The sequence below is a fragment of the Cavia porcellus genome, unplaced genomic scaffold (genome assembly GCF_034190915.1).
Source record: "Cavia porcellus strain 051 isolate PalLab524CR breed Dunkin Hartley unplaced genomic scaffold, mCavPor4.1 scaffold_23, whole genome shotgun sequence".
In the NCBI taxonomy this organism is placed as follows: Eukaryota; Metazoa; Chordata; class Mammalia; order Rodentia; family Caviidae; genus Cavia; species Cavia porcellus.
Window position 1 is genome coordinate 32,909,019 of NW_026947506.1, and position 18,855 is coordinate 32,927,873.

Below are 18,855 nucleotides of genomic sequence, written 5' to 3' on the forward strand. Positions count from 1 at the left end.
CAACAACCAGAATGGTGGTCCTGAGTGGTGGTAGAGGTGTGCACAGGGCCCCACCAGTTCCTACTTTTGTTCTCAGCCTAAGTGGTGGCCCCAACGTGTCTGGCTTGCCATTGTACATGCATACATGTTTTTAGATTTTCGTGCAATCATACAGGACATAAAAAATATAGGATTCATAGCCAGGTGTGGTGGCACATACCTGTAATCCCAGCACTCTGGAGGCTGAGGCAGGAGAATCACCGTGAGTGCGAGGCTAGCCTAGGCCACAAAGTAACTTCAAGGCCAACCTGAACTGCATAGTGAAACCCTGCCTCAAAATTATTATGTATATATATATATATGTGTGTGTGTGTGTGTGTGTATAAATATATATGATTAAAAAACAACCAAGAGATAAAAACACAGAGCATTAAAAGCCGATCCTAAGCCCACACAATTCCCTCCAAGCATCTGCTCAGAGGTGCACACACATCTCATTAATTACCATCCTCTGCCTTTCCTTCAAGCCTCACTGAGGTCCCAGTGGAAAGCCCAGCTCCTTTACACAGCTCACTGCTAAGGCCAGGAGCAATGAGCAGCTCTGTCACTGACCATGAACACATAAGGAGGACATATTTTTTTTTAACAATAGAATGTTACTTAGTACCTTAAGATTGAGGAACTAAAGGTGAAAAAAAAAACCTGAAACAAAAATATAAGGACTTCTGTTAGCAATATATAAAAGGGGTACATGTGGAAGCCGAAGTGTGCATGGTGAGGTGCCTGTGTTTGCTGCCTGGCAGCTGTTTTCCTATTACTCCTGCCTCCACCTTGTGGAAGGAGGAGAGAATGCAGAAGGATGACTTCAGAGAGGAGCCTGCAAAATGCTGAGGATCTCCAAGTGGGGGGAGGTCATGTTTACCTAGATTATTTCCTAGCAGGCTGTTTCCAAATCTCCACCCATACCTGTTCTCCATCAAGCCCAAAGTCGGGCCACGATGCCAGGAAGCCCACTGTAGACCATTGAGCTAAATGAAGGAACTGGAAACACTCTTGCATGCACTTGGCACAGGGCACTGTTTATTCTCTCTTCCACAGGCATAAAGACAATGGCATGATGTCAGGCCCATGAAGTCTCTGACAGCACTACAGAAGAGCCTGTGAAGGCTTGCACACCCCCACAAAACACCACAAATCTGCTGCTGTCTTTTTAAGTCTTCCCAGCCCCCTCCTTCCAAATCCATTCTCACTTCCTTCTACAGGCAGCTGATCCAGGGAGCTAAGTTTAGCCACAGCCATTTCTAATCTTTCCTCCAGGGACACAGCAGAGTTCTGCCCCGAAGAGGCACCAGACTCCACTTCACTCTTCAGACAGGGCCCAGGCAGTGCAGGTCCTTGTCACAGTCAGGCTTCCTCTGGGCTGGGCGTTCTCTAATGGGATCTACCTTGTTCAGCTCCTCCTGCTTCCACCAGCTCTTAAGGTTCGTGGTTCCTCGTCAGATGCCTGGTGATTACAGACCCCAAACAACCTTAGCTCTGGTACTGCAAGCTGTGGGAAGAAGGTCACCTCTAGAGGCCTCGATTTCCTCTTCTGTAAGCCAGAACAGCACTCTAATTAAGAGCTGTCTTCAGGCTAAGCGGAGGGAATGACACCAGGCAGGCCTTGCATGGCAGCATCATTTCACTGCTGCCGACCTTTACCATGTGATTCCAGGATGGATGGTTTGATGACGGGATTTGAGCCATTTCAGAAAGAAAGTAAAGGAAGGAGGAAAACCTGACACACATTTTTCTTTTTTAACCTGATGTCCAGTCAACTGGAAAAAGAAAGTTTAGAGAGACACATCCTCCTTCACCTTATTGGAATTATGCCACTACTCTCCCACTGCTCTCATCTACTTACTTTCTAAGGACAGAGACAATTCCATCTCACAGAGAATGTGTTTCCAAAATCAGCCTCTCAGACCTAACCTCCAATTATATCTCATTTGCTTTACAACTTGCAGCAATTTGTTCTTTATGTACTTGAATTTACTGAAAAACAAAGCAAATAAACAGCTGCCACTGCAATAAATAGCTGCCAAAATGGGCTCCTAGAAAATGAGAGGTTCACAGCACTGCTGTAATGAAAAGGTGCCTGCTACTTGAGAAGCTGAGACAGGAGGCTTGCTTGAGCCCATGAGTCTGTTACCTGTCTGGGCAACCTCACAAGACCCATCTCAAATGAAAAATAACATGCCGACAGCAACTAATAAGTGTTCACACTTTTGGCAGCAGTTAGCACCATGCAGCTCTTCAGATCACTAAAGTTCAGTCCAACTAGTGCTCAGTTTTCCACCTGTTATGTCAACAAAGTGTGGTAACAATGCACAGCCTGGCCCTTTGGGGTAGAGTATACCATGGCCAGAAGCCTAACCTAGGGGCCACAATCTGCCCCTAGCTCCAGGTGCTTTACAAAAAGGCAAAGCAGAAGAGAAACTGGTGAAAACAAAACTTGTCCAAAATGTATACTTAAAGTATCAGCAGGTCTGGCTCTACGGGTGAGGAGGTCAACACAAGTTCCTTTTCTAGGAGAGGTTTGGTGGCCTCGTGTCCTGCTCATAGTTGTCAGATGGATATGACCATGAAAGGTCACAGACGCATGTGGCCAGATCTTAGCAAAGCCACAGCTCAGCTGGTTAACCAAACAATGGCTACTGGGTCCAGTCTGTGCCCCTGACAGGCTGAGGCTCATTTAATCCAAACATAGTATGACGACTTCCATTTTCTTGAAGAAACCAAAGCTTACTGTTAACTTGGCCAAGGTCAAAAAGCCATGGAAGTCCAAACTCTCCCCTGTGCAAGGGCTTGAGAAGTAGATAGTGTAACCATTAATATGCACATCAGTGCATAGTGTGCAGGCCTGTAACCTTATGATGCTGAAGCAGGAGGTCTACAAATTCAAGCCTGGCCTGGCAAAATAAAAAATGGTCTGGGAATGTGGTTCAGTGCAGTTCAGTAGAGGGTAGGGAGGATCATGACAACAGAACAACATACCACACCAAGCTAAGACATTAGGTACAATTTAGTCTCTAAGAAGTAAACTGCAAAATCTGAACAAGGACAGCAATTGCACTCCTGATACAGCCTGAGTACCACAGGTAGGGCACAGAGCTGTGAGACAAGGAGAGGATGGGGTACACAGAAGTCACCCTGTGCCCTGGAGGTATACTAAAGGAAAGGGTCATGGTGCCATTCTGTGGGATGCTAACCCAGCCTCATCCTTCCCACCACAGGCTGTTTAGAACAGCTTTTTCTGCCAGACTCGGAATCTCTTTAACACAGGGCCACTTTGCACTCTCTGAAGCAGGAGGTGACGAGCTCTGTTTGACGGGTACTGGAGGCAGCTGCAGGGCGAGGCTGAGGGCAGGGCAGCCCGGAATCTCCTGAGGATGCCCAAGGCTCTGCTCCTCATAAAGAACCCTTGTGCTGTCTCTCCTGGCTGGCGCGATGGCCGACAGGCCTGCAGGCCACAGGACACTGACTCAGCACGCCCACCCCTCCACCAACACTCTGAGCCCAGACCGCAGGAGAACAGTGGCCAGAGAGCACCAATGAGCAGCCTCAGAAGTCCTCTTCCTCTCTCCTCCCCAAACCGTTTCTCAAATTTGCTGCTGACAAAGGAAAACCCTGGAAAAACTTGTGTCCTCAGGACCCACAGGAGGAAGGGTGTGAGGGGCAGACAGGAAAGTGGTATGCCTAGGCTGTTTGCGCTCCTCTCCTGTCGACTGGCTGGGAGTCAGGCCCCGTTTGAAACAGTTCCTCAAACTTCCTCAATCAAGTTTTGGGATGAATGTGCAGAGCTCCAACATGCGAATGTAGCAAGGAGTGTTTGAGCTGGAAGTGGCCCCAGAAGCTAAAGCTAGCTCAACACAAAAAGAAATTATTTCATGATCTAAAATATCTGGGTAGAGTTGTGATGAAAACATTTATATTTCTCAATGACAGGCATCAAAAAGGAGACCTGGATCCAGGCCCCTCTGGTACCTGTGTTATTTATTATTATTGGACCATGCCATCATATTCAACTTTTGGTACTTTTTAGCCTCTCTTAATTAACCTAAAAAAATCACATCAGTAAACTTTGGCCTTAAAAAGAATTACCACTTACAAAACAGATCAGACAGAACAAAATTCTTAAGGCCCTGGTTTATCCTCAAAGGAGACTACTTCAACACAAGCACAGTCCAGGCAGCAAATCAAGGTCTGGATGAAGTTATGTATATGACATTGATTCCTAATCAATTCAGAGGTTACAGCTCAACTGGTAACCAAACTTCCTGGTCATTTAGTCTTTTTCTCTGCATTAGGAAATGGATGTGGAATATATACCCAGTGGCTTATATCTCTAAGAGCCAGAGCCAGCCTTGCAAAGATGGGCCTTGGGCCTCTGCAAGTGAAGTGGCACCTGGGTGTGAGCCCTGCAGGGAACGGCCCTGGACATGGAAACCAAATCCAGGCTACACTGGGGACCCTCCTTGGAACAACACTGGGGTTTGCTCAGGAACAGCGCCAACTGAGATGCCAGCCACCCACAGCTGGAGCAGCCAGAAGCCTTCTGGACAAAGGGACATTTGAAAGGTGTCAATAAATCGCTCCTCAAAGCAACATGTTTCCACCTTCTCAGAAAATTTTGCTTGATGCTTCAGAATTTTTTTAAGCTCGGTAAATAGAAGTGAATTTAAGGTTATTTCACAAAATTTTGTTTCTTAAAGCTCAGCTACTAGACAGTCAAGAAAGACAGACTATTTTATCACATATCCACTAAAATTAGTCAATGAAGTTTCCTTTTAAAAGAGAATGTTCACTAAAAAGTCAAAGAATAGAATAAAACAACAATAACAAAAAAATAAAACAACAACAACAACAACAAAAATGCCCCCAAAAACCCAAAACCAAAATGCTGCAGAATCTGAAAGGAACAATACCAGGAGAAAGGGGACCACAGGCACACTGCTGAAGTCTCCCTGTTCACTGCTCACATTTCCTAATGCCACTATGCCAAATGGAAGACAAATGGCCTTTCCCAAAGACTGAGCTTTACAAAAACTGACCATGAAATACACCAGCAGCAGAACTTGGTTCTCGTATAATGCTGAATGAAAATGAAAGGAAAAGTAAACATTATTTATTATAAAAATCACCCCAAAAGAGCAGAACTTCAGCTCCATATGCACCATTAAAGTACTTTTCATTATGCTCCATAGGAATGTTGATAGCAGCATTATTTTTGATGCAAATTTTTTTTTTTAAACCGGTACCAGGGATCGAACTCACAACCACACGCTTGCAAGGCAGGCACTTATGCTGCTGAGCTAAATCTCTAGACCTAATAGCAGCATTATTTTTATAGTTTTTTTATTAGAAATAACACGAAAGATTCTGCCTTTGATATTATGCATCTGTCACCAACAGAAATCACAATCTGACAGGACTTCTATGGTTTGTGTTTTTTTTTTTTTTTTGGTCTTTTTCCTTTTTATCGGTACCGGGGATCGAACTCATGACTGCCTGCTTGCAAGGCAGGTGCTTATGCCACTGAGCTAAATCCCCAGCCCCCAGCAGCATTATTTTTAATAGCCAAAAAGTGAGAATCATTCAACTGCCCATCTCCTAACTGATGAACAGATTTAAAAAACAAATGTGGTCCCTCCACATAGTGGAATACTATTCAGCAATAAAACTGAGCAAAATCCTGGTATGTGATGAATGCTATAATACAAGTAATCTTCAAACATATTATGCTGAATGAAAGATGCCAGACACAAAGGACACCTATTGTATGAATCCACGTACAGGAAATCCAGAGAGACAGAGGGTGGTTGAGGGAGAGTCTGGTGTTGGGAGCTGAGAAGTGTGAATAGGCAGGAGGGACCTCACTGGGATGATGGAAATGTTTTAAAAATGGGTTTATGGTGATGTTTACACAACTTGGTAAATTTATTGAAAGTCACTGAATTTACACTTTAAAAAACTACATAAAAAAGTTTCCACAAAACCCAGTTATTTACTTAAGCATGCTCCTATTTTGCTCATACTAAGTTTAATCATCTCCCATTGAGTAACTTCTGAGTCGCTCAACACTGTTCAGGTCTAAGATCTATTTCAGAGGCTCAAAGTTCTCAGCACAGGAAAGCTCCAATTACAAAGTCTGTTACTAGCTGTTTTCATCTTTATTAAACCACAGCTATTTAATAAAATTGCAGCAGGAAGTTAGACAGACCCCAAGTGTCAATTAAAAGGAAACTGAGCACAATTCCTAAATGGAACTACAGGCTTGGGCATGCTCCCTTCAAAGGCCCTGCGTGCTGCTGGGAGTGTAGGTGGGGGCGTAGCATGGAACCTGGAGAGGCCAGAGGGGTATAGGTGAGGTGGTGGCACACTGTCGGCTTGGTGCTACCCCACAGCGTGCGACCCCAGAGCATGGCCACTGCTTCTGGAAGAGGTATGGGCAACAACATGTGTGTTTCTATGCTAGAAAGGCCCAGTGACCAAACAGGCCAGCCTGTTTTTGTTCCGTTCTACCCATTTTTATCAAATTTACTTAGAGTCAAAATTCTTTGTAATAAAAGACTAGAACTACTCTACTCCTTAAGTTAGAAAACAAGAAGCAAAAAGCCCTCTTCATAATGTGCCTTATTTAAAATGGGTGGGGTCTATACTATTAAGACTGGCACCTGTTGGATGTTTATCAGGATGTCTGTATCTTAGCTCTGAGGGGTAGTGAGTTGGCATGGGTTAAAAGACACCACTCGGAAGAAATATCACACACAAGAGAAAGAGTGGAGGGAGGAAGGGAAAGCAAATGGGTGGGACAGAGCAAACTGGGATGCTCAGGAGTAAGCTTAGTTTTCTAAGTTTGAAATTAGGTCAAAAAATTTAAAAAATTAAATCAAAACTGGAGGTATATATTCATGAAAACACTCATAAATATGACTGAAGATGACCTTTAACAAAAACAGAGTCAGTTAAAATCCTCTCACAGATAGGAGAAAGGCAGGGGGAGGCAGGGAAACCAAAGTTCTTCTGAAAGTAATTTCTACACACCTAACCTCTCTCCAAGTCTCAGCCTTTTCTGCTTGCAGGCCTGGGGACACAACTGCCTGGGTCACCCTGGCAAGGCCTCTGCAGCAAGTCACCATGTACTGCCCCCTCAGGCGTGTGCTTTCTGCCAAGAACTTATGTGAACAGCTCCTGTCTACCTGTTTTTGGGGCCAGCTGTGCCACACAGACTCACAGGAGCACATCCACATTCTCTCTGGAGGAAGAACCGCAGAGGTCCCTGGAGGCCGTGCTCAGTGTCTTCCTCATGGCTTGTCATTCACAGAACAGCACACAGAAGGCTCCAGACTTTTCTGACCAGCTCACAGTTGACATTCTTTCTGTCTGAAGTCGATCTGCTCAACAGTCTGAACCCTCAAAACCACCCCCAGGCCAAGCTGTGTTCATCATCATCATGGGGAGCACAGCTGTGGTAGGATACTGCACTCTTCTCTGCTGGCTTCTGGGCAGGAGGCGTTGCTTGTTTCTAACAAATATATAAATTATTTTCTTAATCAAAGCCTAGGCCTGCCCCCAGAGCTGGGAGTGCACTCGGTTTGACCTTGTTTCTAGCAAACCCTAGTGGCTTCAGCCCCAGCTGGGCACAGGGCTGGCTCAGAACCTCTTTTTGGTCTTCTCAGCTTGTGCTGGCAGGTCCTGCAGGGAATGCAGACATCATGGCGGAACTTGCTTTGGCCCAATCCTCTTAGTGAATGCAATCCTCTAAGACTCAAGGAAGCAGTAATTATCTTAAATACCTCTGTCCAGGCTGAGTACACAGTGTTGAGGTAGGTGGACTGCATTTTTGTATGTCCGAAAATTAATAATCTGGTTGGTCTCTGTGTCATGAAGAAAGTGAAAAGCTTTCTTTAAAAGAAAAAAGCATAATCGTATTGTTTGGGGCCCAAATAATTCTCTAAAATTTTAGCTCTTGACATTTATAATCACTTGTGCTAAAATTTAAGGGCAAAACATTTATCAGTTTTGCTAGGCTGATTGCAAATATTACTACAGTAAGATTTGTCACATGACTGAATGGGCAGAGAACAGCGGCTGCTCTACTTCTGACTCAAATATTCAATTCAGTTTATTCTGAAGAAAGTCAGCTACAAGGAAGGACCACTGTATTCTGTATGTTCTGTTCCATATCACCAGGCGCTAGCACACATTTGCCTATTTTTATTATGGTAAAGAAAACATTAATATCCTAACCATGTTTAAAAGTTTGGCTCAGTAAAGTATATATCCACTTTGTTAGGAAACAGCTCCAGAGCTGTAAATCTGAAATTCTATACTCATTAATATATTAATTTCCCTTTTTCCTTTAGCTCTTGTTAATCACCGGTCTACTTTCTATTTTCATAAACTTGGCTATTGTAGACACTTTATGTCAGGTAAAATCATTGTATTTGTCTTCTTGTTTTATTTGTTCTTCTGGGAACTGAACCCAGGGTTTCTACATTGAATTGTGGAATGAATTCTGCCGCCAGAATTGTGCAAAGAATTAAGTTTTAAGAACCAAGGCATGACTCTACTTATCTTCTGGCTTATTTCACTTAGCTGACGTAAAGGTTCATCCCTATTGCACTGTGTGTCAGTATTTTCCTTTTTAAGACTGAATAAAATTCCATCTCTTATACAGGCCACATTCTGTTTACCCATTGCACCGGAGATGGAAATCAGGGTTGCTTCCACCTTTTGGGTAGTGTGAATAATGCTGCAATGAGAACGAATGCACAAATAACCTCTTTGAAGCTCTGCTCTCAATTCTTCTGAACAGACATCCACAAGTGGGCTGCTGGATCATATGGCGATTCTATTTTTAATTTGCTGAGGACTCACCATACTTTTTTTCCCATAGTGCCACACTACTCTGCATTCCCATTGATAGTACACAAGATTTCCAATTTCTCCACACCTTCAATAGCACTTGTTATTTTCTGTTATTCTTTGGACCACCATCCTTATGGGTGTGGGATAGTATCTTGAGTAGTTTAATTTGTTTTTCTGTTGATTTGTGATGTTGAGCATCTTTTCAGAGGCATGTTGGTCATCTGCATACCATTTTTTCAGAAATGTCTATTGATATCCATTATTCATTTTAAAATGCAGTTATATTATTTTTTGATTTTGATTTTTAAGAAATTGTATATTATAGATATTAATCACTTGTCCCATACAGGTTTTGCAAATATTTTCACCTATTCCACAGTTTATCTTTTCACTGTGTATTCTTTGGCACACAAGAGTTTTAAAATTTGATATATTTCTTTTTTCTTCTCCTGCTATGCTTTTGGTGCCCTGTCTAAGAAAGCATCGCCAAGATCAGTATCATGACACTTTCCCCCTATGTTTTCTTCTAGGTGTTTCAGTTTTAATTCTTATTTTAAGTCTTTAATTCATCTTGACTTAATTTTTGTATACGGTGAAAAAAGGGTCAATACTTTCTTAAAATATAGCTAGCTATACAGCATTCCACTGAATAAATGTTAGGCCACTTAATCTTGATTGTCAGCATGATTAGATTAAGAGACTCCTGGAGAGGTGGCTGGATCATGGGAGTGCTGTAGGCATCAGTGGATTAACCCTCTGATGTTCACAGCGGACTGTGATGTTAAGAGGTGGGTCCTAAGCAAGTGCAAGCCTTGGGAGGGCACGTCTCTCACTGGTACCCTCCCCATCCTTTGCTTTCCAGCCACCAGACGGTCCTGCCAGGGCCAGCTGACCATGGACAGAAACTGTAAACTAAATAAACCGTTTTCCCCTTTAAATTGTATGTCAAGCATGTATGTGGTTTTTTTTTTTTTTTTTTTTTTTTTTTTTTTTTTTTTTTTGGTCTCAAAAGCTGACCAATGCAAACAGACAAAAATGCAGTTCCATTACTTTGGTATTACAAACAATGATGACACATATACTCTTTATACAACCTTCTCACAAACCTGAGAACAACCATTTCCAAGGCTGTATAGCAATAAAAATCTTAGCTGGTTTGTTTCAAACTTTATTTTTCACTTCTTCATTTCTATTAAATTCCCTCATTCTGAAGTCCATAAATACAAGATGTATTTCAGAACTCAGAAACTTTCAGATTTTGAAAAACTAACATTACACATACAGGACAAAGTATCACCAGCTGAGGTCTGGGCCAGTACCTCAAAAATCAAATATGCTAATATTTCCACAATAACATACACACAAGTCTTTTGCTCTCCTTATCTCTCTTCCTCCCTTTTTCAGTGCTGAATGGAACCCAAGATCTTGCATATGCGAGGCAAGTGCTTCACCACTAAGCTGCATCCCCAGGCCTACACATACCATTTCTGCTACTACTATCAATGGCTGGGGATATAGCTCAGGGGCACAAATGTCTACCTGGTAAGCATGGGTTCACGAGTTTGATCCCCGGTACCAACCCCCCCCCAAAAAAAAAAAAAAACAATCACAAAAAAACCCCACCATAGTGGCTATCCTCAGGCACAATGCTCTGGGAGATTATGTTTTTAAGTCTCTACACTAGAGAAGTGTACACAGCACTGTTGGATTCGAGTATGCACAAGGCAATTTTTAATATGGATATTCCTTGTTTAATGACCTATCAGTTTAACCTGTTTTGATTTACCACCTGCTGGTTGGACTTAGGGCCCATCTTTTTTTTTTTTTTTTTTTTTTGGAAAAGTTGTATAGATCTTGTTTTATAGAACCTCAACATCTTTTTTGTATGGCACATCTTCTTTATAAAGTATTGTATTTTTTGCTGACTGTACAGTACAGTACTGCAGTTTTAAATAATGCTATACAACACACTTTTGCACATAAGAGTTATGTAAAAAAACCAAAGTCATCAAGCTGGGGTATCCTTTGACTATTTCCTTGCTCTGAATACTGTAATGTATATAGTATGTACAATTACTCATTTAGTGACCAGTTCAATTAATGGTTGAGTTGCAGGAACTGAACAGAATTGTTAAACAAGGAAAGTTTGCCGTCTGTCCAAATTACCTGTAGAAATGGTTGTTCCAGCTTACATCCCAATGAACAAAGGTTCAAAATATCTATTTCCTCTTAGCCTCACTACACTGGATATTATCATCCCTATCATGATGGCTAAAAAGTACAATTTTATTTTTACTCTTGAAAGTTGGGGGCTTAGAACTTTTTCATATTTATTTTACTTTTATTTGTTTGGACTTTATTTTATTTTGTGGTGCTGGAGATTTAACCCAGACACCTTGCATCCTAGGCAAGTACTCTACCACCAAGCTATAACTCCACCCCTTACTTTACTTTTATAAAGTAAAAAATTATGATAAGTCACAATAAAAATGGATTATGATGAATGCAGAGATAAGATTCACTTCAAGTTATATTTTGGCTTAGTACTGTGCAGAAAATATAAAATACGTTTCTAACATCATTAAAGTACACTGATAGCCACAAGTAAATCTAAGATACTTGAATTCACAGACACTCACTGGCCCACTAAAAATAGGAAAAGTAGCTATATGGAAACCCATTTAAGTCTATTCTCTTGATAGAATTATTTACTAGGTTCCTTTTCACGTATAAGATGCTATGATTTGGCTATCATATGGTCACACAAATTATTGCCATTATTTTTGTAGTACTGGGGATCAAACTCAGGGGCACTCTACCACCTAGCTACATCCTTCGAGATAGTATCTCACTAAGTCCTCAAGGTAGGCTCAAATTTGTGATCTTTTTGCCTCAGTCTCCAAGAATGCTAGGATTACAAGTACTGTGTATATATCACCAGGCCAAGCAAAATTTAATTTAGATACACTATGACTCTAGAACTACTACCAAGTGAAAACAGCTCAAAGACTGACTAAGTTTGTGGCAGGATAATGTAGTCCACCAGCCCTTTCTCAGAGCCAATGGGATTGTGTGCTCATAATTCTGGTTTTCTATTGAGGATTATGCAAATCAGAACTATTGAAGTCATTTGTTTCTTGCTGGACACCAAAGGAACAGTGGTGGTGTATTTGAGTGCTAAGGTATCATGTAGGGTTGGGGTAGCGTCTCAGAAGTGTAGGTTTGTGGTGGCAAGGGCTCATGAGTTCTTGTCAGAGCCAATGAGCAGGGAATAGAGTAAAAAACCAAATTACTAACATCAAAGAAAAGAACCAATGGCACAGAGTTCAGGAACCTTCAATATGTGAACATGGAATGACAGCCCAAGTCTTCTCTCTGCAAGCAGCTGCTGCAGCCAATTTCTTGGGTGTCTGGAAAAGGCTTAAACAAGTTATCCCTTCTCTGGTATTGGCATATTGCTTTTTATTTCACAGCCTCACATGGACTGAAATGATGCAGGGTTACTGAATTGTCTAAAGAGACAAGGATTTAAATAATGGGGTCTAAAAATGTTCTGGAAGATAGAGTGGAAAAGAGTAACAGAAAGGAGAAAAAAAAAAACCACTATGAAAGTAAAGGCTTGAATCTACCTCTCTCTGGCTTAGTACTCAGAGCTCAGGAGAACCACGGTGCCCAGTGTCTCAGGCAGCATTGGGCACAGCTCTCTGCCAGCTCTATTAATAAATGCAGCAGCAAGACAGAACCACCCGGCCTATGTGCGTCTGAAGAAACCTGGACACTAAGGCCTTGTGTCAGACTCGAACAGACTGTTCCAAAGTGCTGGGCTTTCTTAGGAAGGACATACACCATTAACCCTGACTAGCAACTAAAGCAGAGGGTACAGGCCTCTAAGTCACTGCAGGAATGCAAGGGACCCAGGAGTTCATCCACGGTCCTCCAAAGGTATGGGCAATGGAACCATGGAGGAGCTTCCCCCAGAGATGGTTGAGCCTAGGACTCCTCAAACCAGATCAATAGCAGCAGAGAGCCTAGGCTTGTACAGCTCAGCTGGAGGTCAACTGTCTTGTCTGTTGGTGAGACAGAATGCAGGTGGCCTTGGCAGAACCCCAGTGGCCACTGAGGCTGAGGGCTACAGATGAGTCTCAGCAGGGATAGGATTAGGGGTTTGTTGATCATAGAGAATGACTGGAAGAGGATGGCTAAGGGGGCTATTTTCTGTCAGGTTAGTGGACGCTGACTCTAGAATGGTTTTGTTTGTCTGATGGTGGTTACAATACTCAGGGTGCTATAAAAGGTACCAAGATGGTGCATGAATCTGGTTGGCTGTGTGACATCTTCAGGCCAAGGACATGCCGTGAGACCCTCCTTGGAGTACAGTCAGAGAAAAGTGGAACAGGTAACTGCAGTTATTTGAAGCAGGAGACACTGGCTCATGTCATTCACTCATGTGCTGCATGCGAGCAGGGCCGGAGCAGCCACCAGACAGTTCCTGTTTCTTGGTGGATTTGTGGGCAAGGAGTAGGAGCCTGTTGGTTTAATGATCATACGTTTTTCCTTCCTCTTATTACCTCAGTTTCCTCTACCTGATGTGGAAGTCACAGGACCAAGGGCTACAAGTACTGGAGCAGGGATGATTCCTAAACTAGGAAGTATGTGTTTTAAAACCCTATGTCAGAATTTCTAAGGACTTGGTGGCAGTGGTTCAGGTTTTACCCTATCTGGTGATACTGGGGCTAACAGCGAGTGCAGGGGTTTCCCTGGTGGCAAAGGCAGCACCCGTATCACTTTACCCTACCTGCATGGGAGTGGACTGAAGGAGGCACCTGCTGGATTATAACGTTAGCACCTGGGCAAGCACCATGGCCTATCCCAATATCCCAAAGGTCCAGAAGTTTGGGTACAAGCAGAAGAAAGGATAGCAGCCAAGGACAAAGGAATGAACAGACAGGCTACACAGAGGTAACAGTACCTCCAGTAGTACATTAGCACCTCAGAAGAGACTCAAAACAAGAGGAGACTTTGTCTCTTAGTTCAATTAACTAAATGCCTCAGGGGTGAGGTCAGGTGTCTGGAGGTGGGATGAAGGACAAAGATGTATTTCACAACATCACAGACCTGGTAAAGACTGAGTCAGTGTCCTCAAATTTCTATGTTGAACCCTAGTCCCCAGTGAGGTGGGCCTGAGGGAGGTGATTAGGGTTAGATCAACCAGGACAGTGGGCCCCACAATGGCCTGGTGTTGTGTTCCCCCACCCGTTACCGGGGGATTGAACTCACAATTGCAACTGTGCTTGCAAGGCAGGCGTTTATGCTGCTGAGCTAAATCCCCAGGCCCCTAGCCTGGTGCTCTTATGAGAAGACACCACTACAGGTTCCTCCTTTTCTCCTCCATGTGTGGACAAGCAAGAGGGTGGAGCTTCTTAGCCCAAAGGACAGCATATTCCACGAGCCTCACCAGCAGCACCCAGGCTTGGACCTGCACCCTCCAGGACTATCAGAAGCAAATGTCTGTTGTTCAAGCCCCCCAGCCGGTAGTATTTTGCTATAGCAACCCAAATGCAGAAAATGTGAATGTGCTACTACTGTGGGATCTGAAAGGCTTATAAGTAACCCAGATTTATTTCTAAACTATGAACTCAACAATGAGATGAAAAAATTGACAAAAGCTTTGGAGGGGTTCCCAGCAAAGCTGTTGTGTACTTATAGCTTCTGACCTATTTATTAAATGGCAAATCACAACTGCATTCTTAGTCATGAAGACTACCTCACAGCCAGCGCTCAGCACACACTCAGGAGGCCACCCTGTCCTGTGCTCTTGGGACTCTAGGATGTGTCTGCTCAGCTGTTAGACACTGTTCACCTGGAAAGGTCTGGTGGCAAGAGACTTAAAGAGACATAGTTTACCCCAATCTTTTTTTTTTTTTAAAGAACAAAGGCATAAAAAAAATTAATAAATCAATGATTTCACTTGGCTTTAATGCAAATTTCTCAGAATAGTCTGTGCAGGGCTGTCTCCTTGGCTGGAGAAACCCAAGTCTTTCTGGGCGGTCAACACTAGAGGTTTAATCAACTGTCACTGTTCTCCTCCCTCCTGCTCCCCAGGAAGAGCTCATCCCCCTACTCCCCATGTTATAGTCTTCTCCTTGAAACTGAGTGACCTTCAGTCTCCCACTCACACCGGGCTGCAGCTCAGTTCTGGTCAGGGACCTGCTGTGGGGACTTGGGCCTTGGTGCTTAGTAATAAAAAGGAAGGGAATTGGGGTTTCTTTGGCAGCTTACAGTCTGTGTGTGCAGCACAAGAGATATTCTGTGTCAGTGACTTAGAGTGGTAAACAAATGCATGGCCCCAGACATGCTGGGTCTCCCAGAACCACTCACAAGTGGGTTGGTGGGGGAGGATTACTACCCTCAGATAACCTACAACCACAGCTCCAACGACAGGCAAAAGTGGGGACACAGACAGCCTGGCAGAGGGACTCCACATGCTGCTTGCTGAGGTTGACTAACTTGCTGTCAGGTAGAAGGAGCTGGGACAGGCTGACGCTGCATCCCTTTGAACTTTCAGACTAATAGTACATAAGCTTAATGAGAGTTAGCTAAACCCTAAGCCTGCTTTCAGGTCTAACATACGACTTATACAATGATTTTCTGCGGACACTGATTTTTAGAATTCATTCTTAAAATGTTTTCATGGCCTTTTTTGATTATAAAAGAAATATGTTTTTAACACAATTAAATACACTTAAGAGCCAGGTATGGCTGTGTGTGCCTATAGTCCCAGCTACCTAGAGGCTGATTCAGGAGGATCACTTGAACCCACCCAAGAGTCTGAAGTCAGCCTAGGCAGCAGAGACCCTGTCTTAAAAAAATTAGAGACTGCTTATTTTTGCAATTGTAAAATTATAAAATAAAGGACAGATGAGTGGGTCAGTGAATACATTCACATAAGGTTTTAAGTTTCTGTGCACTTGGGTATACACACTATTTTTCTCCCCAAACAGTCTGAAGTCAGAAGGTTTCTCAGCTTTTCTAATCCATTGCACAGTCAGTTATTTTATTCTAGTCAATCAATTCCTACTGGTGAATATTTAGGCTACCTTCTTTTTATTTTGTTTTTGCCTTTATGAGCAATATAACAAATGTTTGCATATTTATCGTTACATTCCCTTTTAAATTCCTGCTATTGTGAATTATACTTACACAGGAAAAGTACATAAAACATAAATGTAAGCCAAATTAAACTTTTCCTCCTTAAAAAGATAAATGTACAATTTAACTGATTAAAAAAATGGATCCACTAAGTCAAGCAGCTGGCCACAACCAGCACCCCAGAAGCACCCTCATAAAAGTGCTCTCACAGTTGGGTACAGCTCAGTAGTAAAGTGCCTGCCTAGCACATGTGAGGCCCTGGGTTCCAACCTCAGCACTGCAAAACATAAAACAAAAAGTACTCAGAAGTGACCATCATCTTGATGCTGGTACTTCTTTACTTTTATCCTGTGTATGTATTTCTCAGTGTTGTTTTTTTTTTTAAACATTGTATTTTCTTTTTCTTTTTGCTTTGTTTTTGGTACTGGGGATCGAACTCACAACCTTGTGCTTGCCACACAGGTGTTTACGCTGCTGAGCTAACCCCTCGGCAGTGTTGTGTTTTTGATGTAACTGCTCTGTGTGTTTTCATTTACATGAAAGCATGACTGAACATGTGTATTTCTTTCATGTCCGATTTCTCAGTTTAGCATCATTTGTGGGACTCACAACACTGCCGACGAGCTAGTTGCCCTCTGTTCATTTATTCTCATGAATAAAAACTGATTTGTCCACTTCACTGCTGAGGAACATGTTGATCGTTCCTGACTATGCATAACTTTGCTATGAATGCTGACACACACGCTTGCATGTACACGGGTGGAGTGCTGAGCCACGGGGAACACACACCTTAACTTTGGTCACAGTACCCATCTGTTTTCCCAAGTGGGCCTCCAGGCTACACAGCTCCTGGCACTGGGTGTCCACGAGCTCGCCACTCCATGTCCTGGCCACTTCTTGGATTTAGCAGATCTCTCAGTATAAAACTGGGGGTTGTATAAGGATAACATTTCTTCTCTGAAGTGCTTGCTCCATTTTCAGTTGAACTGCCTACTTCTTGATTTGTGGGACCGCCTGAAATTGTCTGGGTGCTTACACCTCAGAGGTTACTACTGAGGCAAACTAGCCTCTCTACACCTGGCAGTGGCTTCAGGGGCTCACAGTGTCAATGTCTCATATTTAAATGATGATCCCTCTCCTGGATATGCACTTTAGTGCCTGAAGAAATCCTCCTTTATACCAAATCATGAAGATTCTTCAGTGTCAGAGCCTAACGATAGTTCTGCTTTTCATATTTAGTCTTTGATCCACTTGAAGTTGGGTGGGTATGTGGGGCCATTTCAGTGCTCTCTATGTGGTCACTGCACTGCTTCACTGCCCTTATTCTGAACCCACAACCCACTGTACTGGTTAGTAAAGCCTTTTGAAAAATAATTCTTAATATCTGATCAAGAAAGGGTTTGCAAGCTTTTTGATAAGGAGCCAGTGGGGAGTTATTTTAGGCTCTTCAGGCCACAGGTAGTTGCTTCTTACTAGATACTTTCCCCCATGCCTTAAAAATATATATCTAAAAAAAAAGAATAAAAGAAAGTAATTCACAAGACATTTAGTCCACAGGCCACAGTTTGCTGACCTCTGTAACAAGGCAGGCCCTCCCACTTTATTCTTCTTCAAAAATAATGTGACATCATTGGACCTCAGGGGAATACAAATCCAAACCACAAAGAGAAAAAGAAAACAGAACTGGAGACTCACACTTCCGGATTTCAAGTCTTAAGAGTGAACTATGAGTACCACAGTAGAATGGCACTGCATCGGCATGGATGGACTGATAGGGGGACAGAACTTAGAGCCCAGAAACAAACCCAAACACCTATATAGCAGATGTCTAAATTTCAAAAATTGTTACAGTTAAAGGCATATCACCGTGAGTCCTACTCAAAATACTATCCTCTGATTTGAACACACTTAGCCCATCATTCTTGGCACTTTCTGAAGCAGTTCCAGAATCCCCTTTTGTGACTGTCTCTGGTTGCACTGTCATGGCTACCTCAAAGTTCTGAACTGGGTCAAATGTTTCTCTTTCAAGTCTTTTAGGGAAAAGCCTAATGTCACAGATGCCAGGCCCAGGGAATTAGGTAGATGAGGACACACCATATTTTTACAAGCTTGCCTTTCTGTTGGATGGCGCTCAGCAGCTGTATTTCCTTCACTTTTGGTCATACCTCATGAAGACACTCATAAATTGTTTCAGACAGTGACAAAATAAGTATGTTCAGATACAGGGGAGTACTGTGCGGTGAATTCATGGCAATGTGACTTTTATTGTAATACACTTTTCAAGTTTAAGTGTTCATTGTATATTTTGATCATACTGCATATAGCCAGTTGGTTTTTGTCAAGGGATCCAAGACCATTCAATGGGCAAAGAACAGAGGTCAAGAAATTGTGCTGGAGCAAATCATTGTTCACATGGCAAAGAATGGATGTGGACCCCACCTCACTCTAATACAAAATGCATCAACAATCTAAATATAAAATAATAACCTAAATCTAAAAGAAAACATAGGAATAAATTTTAGTGACTTCAGACTTGACAATGAATTCTTAGATCTGACATCAAAAGTAGGAACAACATGAAAAAAAAGTAGTTGTCATTGTTTCTCAGGTTTCAAACCTTTGCAGTCATTTTCCTTTGGCTTGAAGTTTTCTTGCGATTCTTTTAGTGAGGATTTGGTATTGGTCACCTCTCTTCAACATAGTGTGAAAATGTCTCATCTCTGTTCTCATTTTACACAGCTCTGGAGTGAGCTATGGTTTCTCACAGATGCCATCTCAAGGTGTCATTACACTCTGATTCCTGTGCAGCTTTTG

General features: G+C 42.6%; 1 protein-coding gene across 2 annotated transcripts in view; it reads right to left on the bottom strand.

The window, feature by feature from the left end:
* Gna12 (G protein subunit alpha 12) overlaps positions 1–18,855 on the bottom strand; it is a 91,269-nt gene that overhangs the window by 18,974 nt on the left and 53,440 nt on the right. The window contains exon 3 of one of the 2 annotated variants that reach the window (XM_063234092.1): positions 18,272–18,849. The exons of the other annotated variant lie outside the window; for it this stretch is intronic. Within the exon in view, the coding sequence (XP_063090162.1) occupies positions 18,817–18,849 (33 nt within the window). The 3' untranslated portion in view covers positions 18,272–18,816. Of the gene's footprint in view, positions 1–18,271; positions 18,850–18,855 lie in introns of those variants that run through there. 2 annotated transcript variants of the gene reach the window in all.